General features: G+C 35.9%; 2 protein-coding genes across 3 annotated transcripts; one reads left to right on the top strand and one right to left on the bottom strand.

The window, feature by feature from the left end:
- The first annotated feature begins 3,405 nt into the window (after nucleotides 1–3,405).
- Nucleotides 3,406–4,567, top strand: LOC100257409 (uncharacterized). Its single transcript, XM_002265480.5, has one exon. The coding sequence runs from the start codon at nucleotides 3,545–3,547 to the stop codon at nucleotides 4,403–4,405; it is 861 nt and encodes a 286-aa protein (XP_002265516.2). The 5' UTR covers nucleotides 3,406–3,544; the 3' UTR covers nucleotides 4,406–4,567.
- Nucleotides 4,568–5,962: 1,395 nt separating this feature from the next.
- On the bottom strand, nucleotides 5,963–12,196 carry LOC100264315 (adenine phosphoribosyltransferase 3). 2 transcript variants are annotated; one of them, XM_059733615.1, is made up of 6 exons: nucleotides 11,841–12,196; nucleotides 11,447–11,599; nucleotides 9,042–9,134; nucleotides 8,397–8,546; nucleotides 7,780–7,838; nucleotides 5,963–6,272 (listed from the first exon to the last, which is right to left on the bottom strand). In XM_059733615.1, the coding sequence occupies exons 1-6, from the start codon at nucleotides 12,097–12,099 to the stop codon at nucleotides 6,219–6,221; spliced, it is 768 nt and encodes a 255-aa protein (XP_059589598.1). In that variant the 5' UTR covers nucleotides 12,100–12,196; the 3' UTR covers nucleotides 5,963–6,218. The 2 variants fall into 2 exon arrangements, with proteins under 2 accessions (XP_059589598.1, XP_059589601.1); XM_059733618.1 differs by having other exon boundaries at nucleotides 11,447–11,557; nucleotides 11,841–12,194.
- Between the last annotated feature and the right edge of the window lie 1,763 nt (nucleotides 12,197–13,959).

Genomic DNA, 13,959 nt, shown 5'->3' with positions numbered 1-13,959 from the left:
TATTTTAAAAAATAATTATACAAATAGTAAGAATGATTACAAATAAAATATTAGATATAAAAATTATTTTTAAAATATTAAAATATTTTAGGTTTTCAAACAGATTTTTGTCTTACAAAATTCAGAAAATATTTTTTAAAAATTGTTTTTAAAAACTATTTTTTAGAATTGTTTTAAAAAACAATTATCAAAAGATAAACTTACTTTTCCTTTTTATTTCCCAACAATAGTTAATGTTTTTGTGAGGGAATGGAGGGATATATTCAAGGATTCAGAAAGTGCATAAGCAGCAACAGACATGGAATCCCGAGTCGACACAATCCAAGAGATAGGAGGACTGAGTCAGTGAATCAGTGAGTCAGTGAGTCTGTGAGTCAGTGGGTCAGTGTGTGTCTTGATTAATCCTTGATCTAATCGAATTACATAGTGAAAAAATAATTATTTTGATCCATAAACCATGATTATGGAAAAAGACCACCATTAAAGAGGTCCCACAGCAACAAAGCAATAGGACAGTGTCGCAGAGTACCCGACCCCACCACATGATATGATTGTTACCCTTCACCTTTCTCATTACGCAGCATTCAAATACAGGCTTTGATTTTCATTCATCCCACTTAAAGTTAAAACCACACCCATCTGGTTCAAATTCAAGATCTGCCACCTCATGCCTCAAGCATCATTTTGATTCATGCCATTAATGACATCAAGAAATCAAGTTTCACATAGAATTACTAAAAGAAATGTATACATAAAAGAGCAGGGAAAGGAAGAGTGGGAGTTGTTTTTCCCGAAGCAGCATTAATGGCGCTGTAAATGAAGCCAAAGATAAGAAGCAAGATGAAAGGGTACATTTATTGGATGGAGGAGGGGGAGAGGGAAGCATTTAAGGGGTTTGAGTTCCTAGTCCTACAAGACATTAATGATTTTATTGCTCCCAAGTTAAAGTCAAAAGCCCCTTGTCCAATGTGATCGACTGCAATTTGGACATCCCACCCTCCTCTCTAATACATACAAAATGTAGGGGACATTTTGAGACCTTTTCAGAGGCCATTTGGGGTGGCTTTAAGATGTCAGAAAATACCTTTTTGTTTAATATATATTTTGCTTTTGAAATATCCAACATCCGGTAAAAAAATTGTTTCATCTTTCAATTCTTTCCCCAATATAATCATACAAAAACCTTTCATCCACTTTTTAAAGCTGTTTTTCTTTAAAAATAAAATATAAGTGAGTCAAATAGTGAGATGGAGAAGTTTTTTTTATTAAAAAAAAAATTATATATTTAATGGGATGATTTTTAGGGGAGAAGTTTTTTTATTAAAAAAAAAATTATATATTTAATGGGATGATTTTTAGGCAATTTTTAGAAATTCCAACTTCCAAAAACTATTCCTTCCATTCAACTCCAATATATTTAAATATTAAACTATTTTATATAAATATTAAGATTTATAGAATAAGTAAAAACCATAAGAATGAAAACTTGTAAGAAACTTCCATTTTTTTTTTGTGTGCGCAAAAGTACTTAAATTTAGGCTTTATACAAAAGCTCTTTCAATCTTTTTCCTCCTTAATGTAGTGAATGACTCCATAGCTCATGAACGCCCCCACAATCTAGAAGTGCTTTTCAAACAGTAAAAGGATAATGGCAAACACAGGTGGGTTCGCAGGTTTGAGATTCAAAAATACTTAAGTGAGATATACAAATATTCAATTGGAAAATTCAAAAAGGTAAATAGAGGAGAATGAAGAAAAAGGTCAAAAAGCAGGAATTTGGTGGATCAAAAATGGAGCAGTGAGCACGCCCAAGTATAACGCGGTTCCCGGGACCCAAATAGAGTCCACAGGCCTGAGGCTAAGGAGTCAAAGGCTGGCAAAGCTCCACACCACCCGCACACATGCAAAAAAATAAATAAAAATCCACATTCACCTCCGCCTCATACCAATTCAAAATTTTCCCCATCATCAAAAGAGGTGAGGACTGAGGAGCCCCTTCGCCCACCTCAAAGCACCTCTAGGTCTTTTTCAGTGCTCTCTCTGTTCTTGGTGTTTGGTGTGAAAGAAAAAACACCCACTCACAGAACGTTTAAAAAAATGATGTTGGGGGGGTTTGCAAATCTCAATGCTGTCGGCTCCTACTGAGAATGGAGGCCATTCTCCCAATGAATACACCGAACTCTGTGATTACGGACTCACTACCTGTAATGGGTTGTAGTGGATGTTCAGGGATAAAATAAAAGACGAGTGGAAGGAAAACTGTCGTTTTACTAGAACTAGTATTGTTTAAATTTCAGTGCTTTAATTTCTATTATTATTTTTAAATATAGGGAAAATAATAAAAAAATTAGATGCTTTCCCTGCCAGTTTCCATTCTCTTTCTATTCTTCTATTCCCACCCGTTTCGCTTCAAACTCCTATGAAAGATTCCACCCTCATGTCTTCCATCTTTCTATTCTTTTTGTTCCCTTTCTTTTCTTGGATGGTGCCACATCCATTTCAAAAACCTAATATTAAAAGAAAGAAAAAATAAAAAAAAGGTGTCCCCAGGGAAATGTCCGGAATGCCCCATAACAAACGGGTACATCACTGAGAAATAACAATGTGTTTGCAATTGGAAAAAAACGAAGAAATGTAAAAGGGCATGCGGAGGAGAGCAGGCACATGGGAAAAGCATGGAAATGGCAAGGAACATGGTGAGTATGAGGTGGGTGGGGTGGGGGGGGGGGGGGGGGGAGGGGGTCAACCTCCACCGTGGCTCTGTGTCAGTAAGATGAATCAGAACATACAAAGGAGGAGGAGGTGGAGGAGAAAAACAAGGGTCCATCCATGAGTTTTCATGTTCTAATGAAACTTCAGTCTCACAATCAGGCAATAACTCTCAAGTCTAGTAATTGTTGCTTTGTTTCCAAGGGAAACTTTCCCATGTTAGATGGCAGGACATGCTTTTTATTAGAAAATGACTTCACTCAAAGTTTTTACCAACTCTTTAGTTAATGCAAATTGAGCTTTGCCCCCCCATATGAAATAAATACCCCTTGGGTCATGTCCCTTTTTCTAAACAGTGCCATGAAAAAAAGGTAATACAGAGCAAGGCTGTAATTTTCAAAATTCTTAATAAAAGAATGGTGTAACATGAACGGCCACAAGGGCCAATGCTATATTTATTTAATGTATTTGTCACCAACAAAAACAGAAGCTAATGATGAGTTATGTCTCATGTCTTATTATGTAAAACGGTAGGACCATAAATACCATATCAAATTTTCGAATTTTACTGATCAAAATTTGTTTCCTTAAATAAATAAATTTTGTTTTTTTTTTTAACCAGACAGAATCCACGTGGGTAATTTGTCAAGGTTCAGAAGGGTATTTACGTAATATGGTACGAGTCGTGAATGGACTCATTTATTATCGCGCCATCTCTTTTCTCTTCCATTCTTTTCCAGCCAAAAAACCAAATATGATCCAAACCATACCCAGCTTAAGAGAGAGAAACTGAGAGCTGCGGAGAGAGAAACTGAAGCTCTCATTGAGTCCGTCAATGGCGGCTCACTGGGTCAAGTCGTTACAGTGCAAATCCAAAGCTTTTGAGGACGTATACCACCCCAATCCCAAGAACCTCATACCCGGTGCTAGTTGCAGAAAGGGTGTTCAGAGCCTTAAAGACGTGATCGAGACGACTAAGCACAAGCCCAGAAAACCCAAGCCCCCGGCGCCGAAGCAGCCCAGTAGTTCCAGACATCAGCGGTCGCCCAAGCCTGAACCGGGTTCTGCTCCAGTGAGCCGGGCTCGTCAGAGTGTGTCTGCTCGGCCTGCGCGACCGGCGGCCCCTTTCTTTCCGGCGCTGGCGGAGATGCCGGAGGGGCACCCTTCGAGGAATGTGGTGGAGATAATCTTCCACACAAGTTGGTCGCCTAAGGCGTTCTCGGGTCGGATCGAGATGATATTCAAGGTGCAGAACTTGCCCAGAACAGTGACCCGCTTCGAGGAGTATCGGGAGATGGTGAAATCTCGGGCGGGTTCTGGCGGTGGCACGTGGGAGGACGACGCGCGATGCGTGGCGGATGGGAACGAGGTGATGAGGTTCCACTGCTTGGGGCCCACCTCCGGAGGGGTCTACGACGGCGGCGCTGCCGCATGGGTGTTTCCGGGAGGGAAGGGCTCGGCCATTTGCACATTTTCCGGCAGCGGCGGGGCCCACGAGAGCGGCGGTGGTGGGAGAGGTCGGAGGGCCATGTTGGTTTGCCGGGTCATAGCAGGCCGGGTCTCGAAGCAAATCGGATTGGACTCGTTGTTGGAGGGCCGAGTCGGTTTTGACTCGGTGAGTGGGGATAATGGCGAGTTACTAGTGTTTGATCCTCGTGCAGTGTTACCATGCTTTCTTATCATCTATAAATTGTAAAAATACATTTGGAAAAAAAAAACTATTAACTTTGCTGCATTTATCACACCAATTTCTCTTTCTTCTTCCTTTTCTCTTCAATATTTTTTTTGGTTTTCCGATGTTGGGCCCATTTATTTTGTGATTATGAGAAAAATTGGATTGATAAATGCTTTCATTTTATCTGTTTGTCATTTTGTTTCTTGAAAACAAAATTTTGTAGACGTATTTGTTGAATGTTGGGGTGTGTACTGAAACAGTGACGTATGAATGCAATGGTCCCCTGAGCCCCATGGGTTCTGTTCAATGTTACAGTCCTTCATCTTTCCATGATTTTTACCAATCTTGATGAAAATCCAACGGCTGAAATGTTCTGGTGGGGCAGTGAGCATTGCTCGATGAAAATCCATAATTCCCGTTATGGATATTTCTTCTGATCAGATACAGATTCGTTGTTAGGTTTACAAAGAAAAGGAAACGAAAAAAAAAAAAGGAGGACGTATTTTTGTTGGATTCTTATACTGCTCTTTTTTTTTTTAAATTTCTTTTTCATGGGAAAGGGGGGGTTAACGGTCAAGACAATGGCTGCCAGTTTAAAATTCAAATTCAATCAAATCAATTAAAGAAGGATATTCAATGGGAAATCGATAATTTGGTATAGAAATTTGAAAGTTTCAATAACGTCAAAAATAATATTGAATCGTTATCAATACTTACAAAATTGATTGGTTTTAGGTTTGAATTGAAACAGATGTGATGTCGTTATAATATTAAGCGTATTTTATTGACATTAAATAGTTTTTTTATTTAGTCAACTTTTGTATTTATTGAGACAGCCATTAGAGTAACGTATTTTCATATTTGCAAGTATTGTGAGATTAAAATATTGAGTATTACAACAAAATGACTATATAGTTCAGATATGGGAAGATGTTGAATGACCGTTTATTGTTTTTATGGAGTCGGAAAAATATATAGGATAGAAATCTATATGAAGAGCAAATAGAAAGAAGGTGAAGTGTGGCCTCAAAGGTGGGAGGGAGGTTAGTGAGGAAGTAGGCCGCAAGTCACGCAGCTAGATGGGCGACAGAGAGGGTTTGCGTTTCCTTAAGAGAGAGTTCAAACTTCAAAGCATGTAGGAAGATGAGAGATTAATAGATGGATGGGTGTGTTGTCTCTTTCTTTCTCTTTCTCTCTGGTGTCCCATTCATTCAACTAAGCTTGTCAAGTTTTATGGTTTCTTACTCCACTTTCTGTATTTTGGGTCCATCCAAGAATTCAATTATCTTCCGTCACAAACTCATTGCTCAACATCTAAAAGCCTACGAGTCAAGTTTTGAACATCTGTAGGATTGAAGAATCTCCTCCGGCAGCCAGACACAGGCCATAATGTGTTTCATACAGCAACCCCAATGCCCGATTACGTGTTTCCCGCCGGGAAACCACGACATTTCATTTCCCAGTAGGCAAATGACCTATCATTTGGGTTGAACATCAAGGTCATTTAAGCCTCTTTCCTGGATAGATTGATGGGCTAATAAACTGGTGGCAAACATCATGGGCCAGAGGAATTCATACTGGAGGAAAAAGAATGAGAAATTCTTAATAAGCATTTCTCAAATTCAAGCCCCTTTCCATAAATTAAATGTACCTGTGCTAATTTAGGGAAAATAAAGGGTCTCAACCAACAAAGTTCATCAAAATTCACTAAAGACAAGCAAAGGGGAGAAAATTGAAAAGACTCCAATGACTAGTAGCCAATGATATCCCTCTAATGTACAGTTCCTAATGCTGCAACATTGTAGTAGAATTGTATCAGCATCACCCCCTCGATTCAATGGTACTCAACTAGTATGTATAATGGCTTGCCATTCAATCGGTCACGACCCTGCAATACCCACACACCAAAACCCAAAACCCATAAGAAAAATGGATATATTATAGCTAGTATACATTAGTCAAGAGACAAGCAGAAAAAATCCACAGTAGCATACCCTCAATTTAATGATCAGACAGGAGATTTTATTTGCATAAGAACTTAGCATCAAACAGAATATTGTACTCTCTGATGTAAAATCTTACAAGCAGAGCAAGAAATCACGATGAATAAACTGCCTTTCTAGTAGAGACAAAAATATTTGTGGTCAAGCAGTAGCATCTAGTTCTCAAATATTATGTTAATTCTCCACGTAAATCTCAGTTGGATAAAGTTTGCAATATTCAAACCTTGGCACCAGGTTTCTTTCAGCACTATTTTCAAATTCAGAAGCACTTACAAGGGATCTGATCCTATTAAAGGGGCTCAGAATTTTTCGGTAAACCATCATTACACAAGCATTTGCACAATAGCTGAATGGACCCTGCTACCACTTCTATTTTTCAAAGTGTATCTAGAAGCTACCCAGATTCAAAATTTTCATTGATACTTTAATAGAACTAGCAAGACCTTGAAGAGAATAGGGTGCTAAATATAGATAATGAGAAATAGAAGAATGGGAAACAAGACATGAATATTGATCATACAATAGGTGTCAATAATAAAAATAGGATGTTAGCCCACTAGGGTAGGCCTAGTTGGTCAAGGTGAAAGTTGGGACGTGCGGTCCCAGTAAGAGGCACATTGTCCCAAGTTCGAATCCCTATTCCTGATAACACCCTGATTTAACGGTGTTGGTTGTTGTGGGCATGGTCAACACCCCAAGGTTTGGGTCTCCATGGAGAGTCTTAATGGCTTGGCAATGGAAGGTTCCTCGGTTATCAAAATAATAATAGTAATAATAATAATTGGATGTTTGGTTGTTGATTTTGATCATCTGACTTCACCAGATAACTTATTCTGCTGGTTTAGCATAGATAATATTCTCATTGGTATCCCATTACGGTGCATAAAGATTGTGTTTTAAACTTTAATACAAGGCATCTAATGCAGAAAATGAGAGGAAAAAGTCAAGTTATGACACTAAAAGTAATTGAACAGTAGTCTTCAGAAACCGATAAGAGTATAGATTGCTTTACTGCTCAATGAAATTGAGTTTGCCCTCCTTCATATTCTTCCTGGGTATTATGCCTCCTCTTCGGCTACACCACTAAGTTTTTCTATGGGCAAAATGTACTCAGAACTATAAAGTTTAGCTGAGCATTTGCATTTATGAAGTCAACAGCATTAAGGAAATACAAAAAACTAGATGGCACAAATAAATTTTTTTGGAAACAGATAAAAGAGTGATGAACAAGATCAACAAGACAGTGGCAACTAAGAAGTGCATTCAGAGAACACAGAACACGACGGGTAAACCATATTAATCATTTGATAGTTTGATATCAACAATACTCAAAAAAAGTCTCAAAGTAGCATTTACATTAAAGAACAATTCAAAAGTTAAAAAAGAACAAACCTTTAAATCTGGTAATTCAATTACGCATGCACATTCAACTACTTCTGCTCCAACACGCTCTGAGAAACAATATAGTATGTAACAAATAGTTACTAAATAACCAACACAATGATAACGATCATATCCAATGACACAAATATAGAGTGCATTTTCAATGAAAATGAATATTGAATATAAGTGAACAAGGCCATGCAATTCCCAGTAATTAATCAACATAAAAAAGTTGGAGTTCTAAGAGCATGAAATACAGAAGGTTTCCCAGAAAAAATAATAGTGTGCCAACCTTTGTGCTTCTAACTACTAATGCTTCATAACATTGGATGCATTATCATAAAGAAATACAAAACCTTGAACTCAGAAAATAAAAAAGCCACCTGAATTAAATTACACATCTTTGATATTTGAGAGTAAAATTTATAACAAATCATGTTATATCATATATTTTTTGCAACCATGATGAAGTTGTAGTAATCAAGCATCCGTCTATTCTTTCCACTAATAGAAGTAACTAGGATAAACCTCAATGTAAAAGAGAAAAACACCAGCATTATCAAAAGAACCAGTGGATCAAAATATTTGGACACACAGCTAGTATTCAAATTTTACAAAATGATTACCAAGTAAATTCATAGCTGCACAAAGTGTGCCACCAGTAGCAATTAGATCATCAACTACCAAAGCACGATCACCAGGCTCAACTGCTCCAACATGCATCTCAAGGCAGTCCCTTCCATATTCCAAAATATACTCTTCAGAAATAACTTCACCTGTCATTATAGCACGACTTGTAAGATTGAAAGCAAGAAAATGAAGCAACAAATTAGCCATTGCATCTTTAGAATTGATATTTTAAAAGTTGACAATAGTCAGAGATTCAGAAGTTAATTACTTGTATCAATTGTCAGTAATTATATCAGCAAGTAGCACTCTGATATAGGCAAACACTCACAATTGGCATTAAATTTTTCTTCACAAGAGAGCACAAAATGGAGCTTTAACACTTTAATGCAAAGAGCATGATCATATAATTGCTCTCTTGAGTGTGCAAGAAAAATGATAAGAATGAATGATAAAACAACAACACAAATGGTTCTTTCAAGATGGAATTGAGAGCAATGCAATGAATCAAACAGGCATTACCAATACAAACATCATTTGACATGAATCAGCAGTGCATTTATTATATCATATTCCAAACTAAGTCTGAAATATAAATGAATTTATACAACTGCAAATCGAGATTAAAGATAGATGAAAAATACCAGGCAGCTTTCTTGGTTTTCTCAAGGGTACAAACTTAGCTCCAATCGCCAATGCAATGGGGGGACCAAATATGAAACCCCGTGCTTCTATGCCTACAAAATCAAAGCAAACTCCACTTTGAAAACACATAGTAACAGAAATCTATATCTTGTACAGAGACCTTAAAGTCCAATCAATACTCTAGCAGGATCAAAGACTACACATGTTTACTGAAAACAATCAACATCAATGAGGAAAGATTGGATGGTGAATCAAAGATGGTATTGCCATATCAAAACTCAGCCCTCCCTCAGTAATGAAAAAATGATACTATATAATAAGAGCTAAACACCTTAATTTGGTCCAATTCACCAAAATGATATTCTATCACAAGTCACATCTTAATATTTAAGGAACTTCGAGAATCCTAACTAACAGCCTGAGTGTGAAGATCTTAGTCAAGTTTACACGATTGTCAAGAATACAGATACAGAACATTTTGTCAAAGAATAGCAGTAAATGGAAAAAGTTGCAACTGTAAGCAACATTTTGTCAAGAATACGGATACAGGATGCAGAGATCTTAGTCAAGTTTACACAATTGTCAAGAATACGGATACAGAACATTTTGACAAAGAATCAGCAGTAAATGGAAAAAGTTGCAACTGTAAGCAACAATTTGTCAAGAATACGGATACAGAATATTTTTCACAAGGAAAAGTGAGCACTAGAGTTACAATAAAGGAAATGCTATCAAATTTCACAATAGTCTCTGAACTGGGTCTGGAAGTAGTCTCTGAAACAGGGTCTAGAAGGCACATTCATTCATACTAAAGAAATATGGAAAATGTTTGGAAAGGTGTAAAAGACTAACAAAACACATTATTTTGAAGATAATGGTAGGACTTACTAAAAGAAAAGTTTAAAACTAGCAACTGCCTTTTTGGTAAAGGACATTAAAAATGATACAAGGATTGGTAAATAATGGCACAAAACCTCTCCATACCATGTCACATGTGATGGTTCCAAGCTTAAGGACCAGGACTTCCACAGGCCCCACCTTCCAAACCTTTCCTGTGTTGCAGCAAGTTAATTGGGTTTTCTAATGAGCAAAACCTTATTTGCACATGCACCTACTCCATTGGAGAACATCAACTGAAAAGACAATTGCGAAGAACATGCTGATCCTTATCCCCCAAAGAACAACTCTGTAACTTATCCACATGAAAATATACTTTGCTAGAGAAGATTCCAAGTAGGTATAGAGGTTCTCATAAAAAAAAAAAGACAGCAAATGTCCACATCACCACATAAAGAGACATTCTAATGGACAAACATGAGGACAAAGTTACCACATAGCCGATGTTGAAACTAATCATTGTTTAACAAAAAATTTTACAAAAAATCAAAGCATGGCCCCTAAAAAATGATAGAAGCCTTTTAACTCCCCATGAGCCTGTGGGAATATTAACCGTAATATAGGGCATTAGAATAGGGTATGGATGCGATAAAGCACATTATGTGTATCCCATCAATATATTAACAACCCAACCAATCATTTAGGCTGTAAACTGAATTGACTGTGATGAATTCAGCCATTCCGGAGGCTCTAGTTTCTTAACTTCTCTAATTCGCATCAATTGCTTCCCTAAGTGTAAGAAGTTAACTGGGAATACAAGAATGGGAACCATACTGTTCAGTACTTTTTGGCAGAGCTGCATAGGTAGAGATTTCTAGAAGCTGAATATATCCAATCCAAGAAAAGCACCAAATGACAGCCCATAAAAAAAAAAAATAAGGAAAAAGAAGAAAGAGAGAAAATAGACAAATCCTATGACAGGGAACTCGATAATTCATTGTCTTCGAAGCACAATGAAACCCAAATCTAAACAGAAACCAAGAAAAACAAACCCACAGCAGAGAAAGCGAATAAAATTGAGGCTCCAAATCAAGTCCAATAACAGTGAAATGTGGAAGTCCACAATAAAAGGACCCAGAAAAATCAACCCACGCGGGTGGTGGTCCACCTTCGCCAATGTGGGCATCCATCACCAACCACACCATCCACCCAAATCGGATCGGAGCACATGCCCAAAGAAAGCTCATCTCTGAGCCGCTCAAAAATCTTCACCAAGAGCAATCAATGACACACCCCCCACTACCAATCCTCATAGTCAAACAGAAAATCACTCCAAACACACAGTCACTTCCAAAATGTCTACCAAAAGCATTCAAAAAGGAAATCAGAAACTTATGAAATCGAGCATTTCTGCACCTTCAGGCCTACTTTTTGGACCCCACCATACATTGAAACTAATTACACTAATAAAAGTTATTGAAAAGCTTTGTGGAGTAAAAAAAGCGACCCCTAAATCATTCTCGATCACATCTCTCAATAACTGGATCAATCAAGGATCAGTATTCACCTGCAACAACGGAAATATTTTTGCCCTTGTACCTCTCCACGAACAAATCAATTGTATCCTTAAACGCCTTCGGATCAAGTAGCAGAGTCGTTATGTCTTGAAACATAATCCCTGCCATTCCCACCATCAACAAACATGCACAAAAAACAAAAACTATGTTCGGTTTTCAAGAACGCCCGGGAAAACAAAAGAAACCAACGGAAAATAAAATTTTGAATCCCATGACTTGTAGTTGTACGAGTCATGGCTGAGCTCAGTGTAGGCTTTTGCTTTCTGGGGTTGTAAAACAACAAAAACCCAGCGCTCAAAAACTTCGATTTCTTCAGTTCTCCGGCATTTACCCGGGAACTAAACAGGGCAACAAAAAAGAAAGGACGATCAAATGATGAAAAACCTGGTTTGGGAAAATTGGGGACTACGCGAATCTTAGTTTTGATGCCATGGATACGAGGATCTTGGTCTTTGCAAGCCGACATTGTAGCAGAGAGAGAAACAACAAAGCTCCCTCTCCTCTTCCGAGTCTGTCTAAGGTGAACAACAGGGTTGCTCTCAGAGAGAGGAACACAAGGAAGACGACGGTTATGATGATCAGAGAGAGAAGAGAGGGAGGGAGAAGGAGGGCTATATATAGATATACATTTATACACATACATTTAGAGACACAGATAGAGGGAGAAAGGCTCACTGCACAAGAATTAAGAGAGAGAGAAACGAGAGCGATGGGAAATCTCTTCGATAAGAGAGAGGGAAAGAGAGGATCGTAAAAAGGTTAAAAACAACAAAAGGCGGAATCACGAGGCCCCCTACCCTTCCCTATTATACGACGTCGTTTTGCTAAGCCAGGTGTTGGACCGTCCTTTGTCAGTTTAGTCATGCTAATGGACTCGTTTATTTATGATCTAATTTTTCATTCCATAAAAAACTAATTTATTTATTTGACTATTTGTTCTTTCTAATTATAAATACAATTTAAAAATAAATAAATTTCTATTTAAAATTTGAATGATGAATGCTCGCCATAAAAAAAAATTAAAAATAATATTAAAAAAAAAAGAATCATTGTCACAATAATAGCTTATTTATTATTTTGAAAATTGTATTATTTGAGCAAATTATTACCTTGTTTAAAACTCATATTTATTATTTTAATTGAATTAATTTAATAAATTAGGATGAATTCAAACCGTGTTTTGTAAATAAATAATTATTTTAAATATATTAACAATTTTTTTATTTCTCAATGTACGAGATCATGTATAGAATTAAAATAATAAACCAAAAGAGACATAGAGACATGAACATAAGGATGATGTTGTTTGGCATAAACTACACAAATATTAATATAATGAAAGGAAAAGAAAATCGTGGGGCATTGGTAAACTATGTGGGTAGGCATCATCAAAGTAAGGCATGATTTGGATATTTTAAATTTTTAACTCCAATTTGGTAACAATTGGAGTTATCATCCACCACTTAACTTCTTTGAAAGTAACACCATCCCATCATTACTTCTAAAAATTGCCTTAATTTTTTAACTTATCTTTGGTAGGAAATTAGTATGATATTAGCTTTTGTGTTCTTCCCTTTTTAATGTGCTATTACCATCATCAACTCATTTTTTTATTCCTCTAACGGATTAAAATGTTATTCTAATCATCTTCTTTCTTTCTTGGGTTTTACGTATATTTTTTATTTTGTAATGATTTAGGTGATGTTTGTTCTTTTGATCGAATATAAAAAATCAAAATATTTAATTTATTGTTTTCAATTAAAAATGGTTTATTAACATTGATTCATATATGAACATATTAATAATAAGTTTACTTTAATTATATCGATTGATATCAATAAATTACTTTTAATTGAATGTAAAAAGTAAAACGCGATAGTTTTGTAAAAAATTTATTGAATATAAAAAACTTTTTACATATAAATCGTCTTTTATAAAAAATAATATTTTCATAACTTTCATATTGACTTATTGACTTATTGTTAAAATTATAAACTCGTTGAATAAAATTAATCAAATCGGAATAGAAGTTCTTGTTAAACTTAAAAAATAATTTTTTATTTCTTAAAAATTAAATCATCTTATTGATTTCACTTTTAAAGAATTGCTATTATTGAAGTGAAAATTGTAGAATTAATTACTTTAACATGTTGTTAAATCAATTAAAACTACTTAAGATATGCATTATGGGTTTAAAAACTTGTGCAAGTGGTGCAAGTGGGATTTTTTTTTTTTTTTTTAACAAATACTTTTGGAGATTTCCAATAAAAAAACAATTATGATCCCACTATCTAATACTTTGAGAAATTTTTTATGATATTATGTGTTGTGATGTTGATATACACATATTAGAAGTTAAAGAGAGTCTGTTGGATAACTGTTTTGAGAGTTAAAAATATATTTGATAATTTTTTAATAGAGAAAAATATTTTGAAAATAATGTGTTTTATAATAATCTATTCTAATTATTTTTATTTTTTGAATTGTGTTTTTAAAAAATAAT

The sequence above is a fragment of the Vitis vinifera genome, chromosome 2 (assembly GCF_030704535.1).
Source record: "Vitis vinifera cultivar Pinot Noir 40024 chromosome 2, ASM3070453v1".
NCBI lineage: Eukaryota > Viridiplantae > Streptophyta > Magnoliopsida > Vitales > Vitaceae > Vitis > Vitis vinifera.
Note: the sequence above shows the minus strand (reverse complement) of the source record. Positions and strands in the feature narration are given on the sequence as shown.

Bases quoted from the DNA above. Each gene is read 5' to 3' on its own strand.
- LOC100257409 (XM_002265480.5), top strand. From the start codon at position 3,545: ATGGCGGCTCACTGGGTCAAGTCGTTACAGTGCAAATCCAAAGCTTTT.
- LOC100264315 (XM_059733615.1), bottom strand. From the start codon at position 12,099: ATGTATGTGTATAAATGTATATCTATATATAGCCCTCCTTCTCCCTCC. The intron at 9,135-11,446 runs GTGAATACTGAT...TTGATTTTGTAG, and splicing joins AAATATTTCCGTTGTTGCAG to GCATAGAAGCACGGGGTTTC. The intron at 7,839-8,396 runs GTAATCATTTTG...ATTGTTTCTCAG, and splicing joins TGCAGCTATGAATTTACTTG to AGCGTGTTGGAGCAGAAGTA.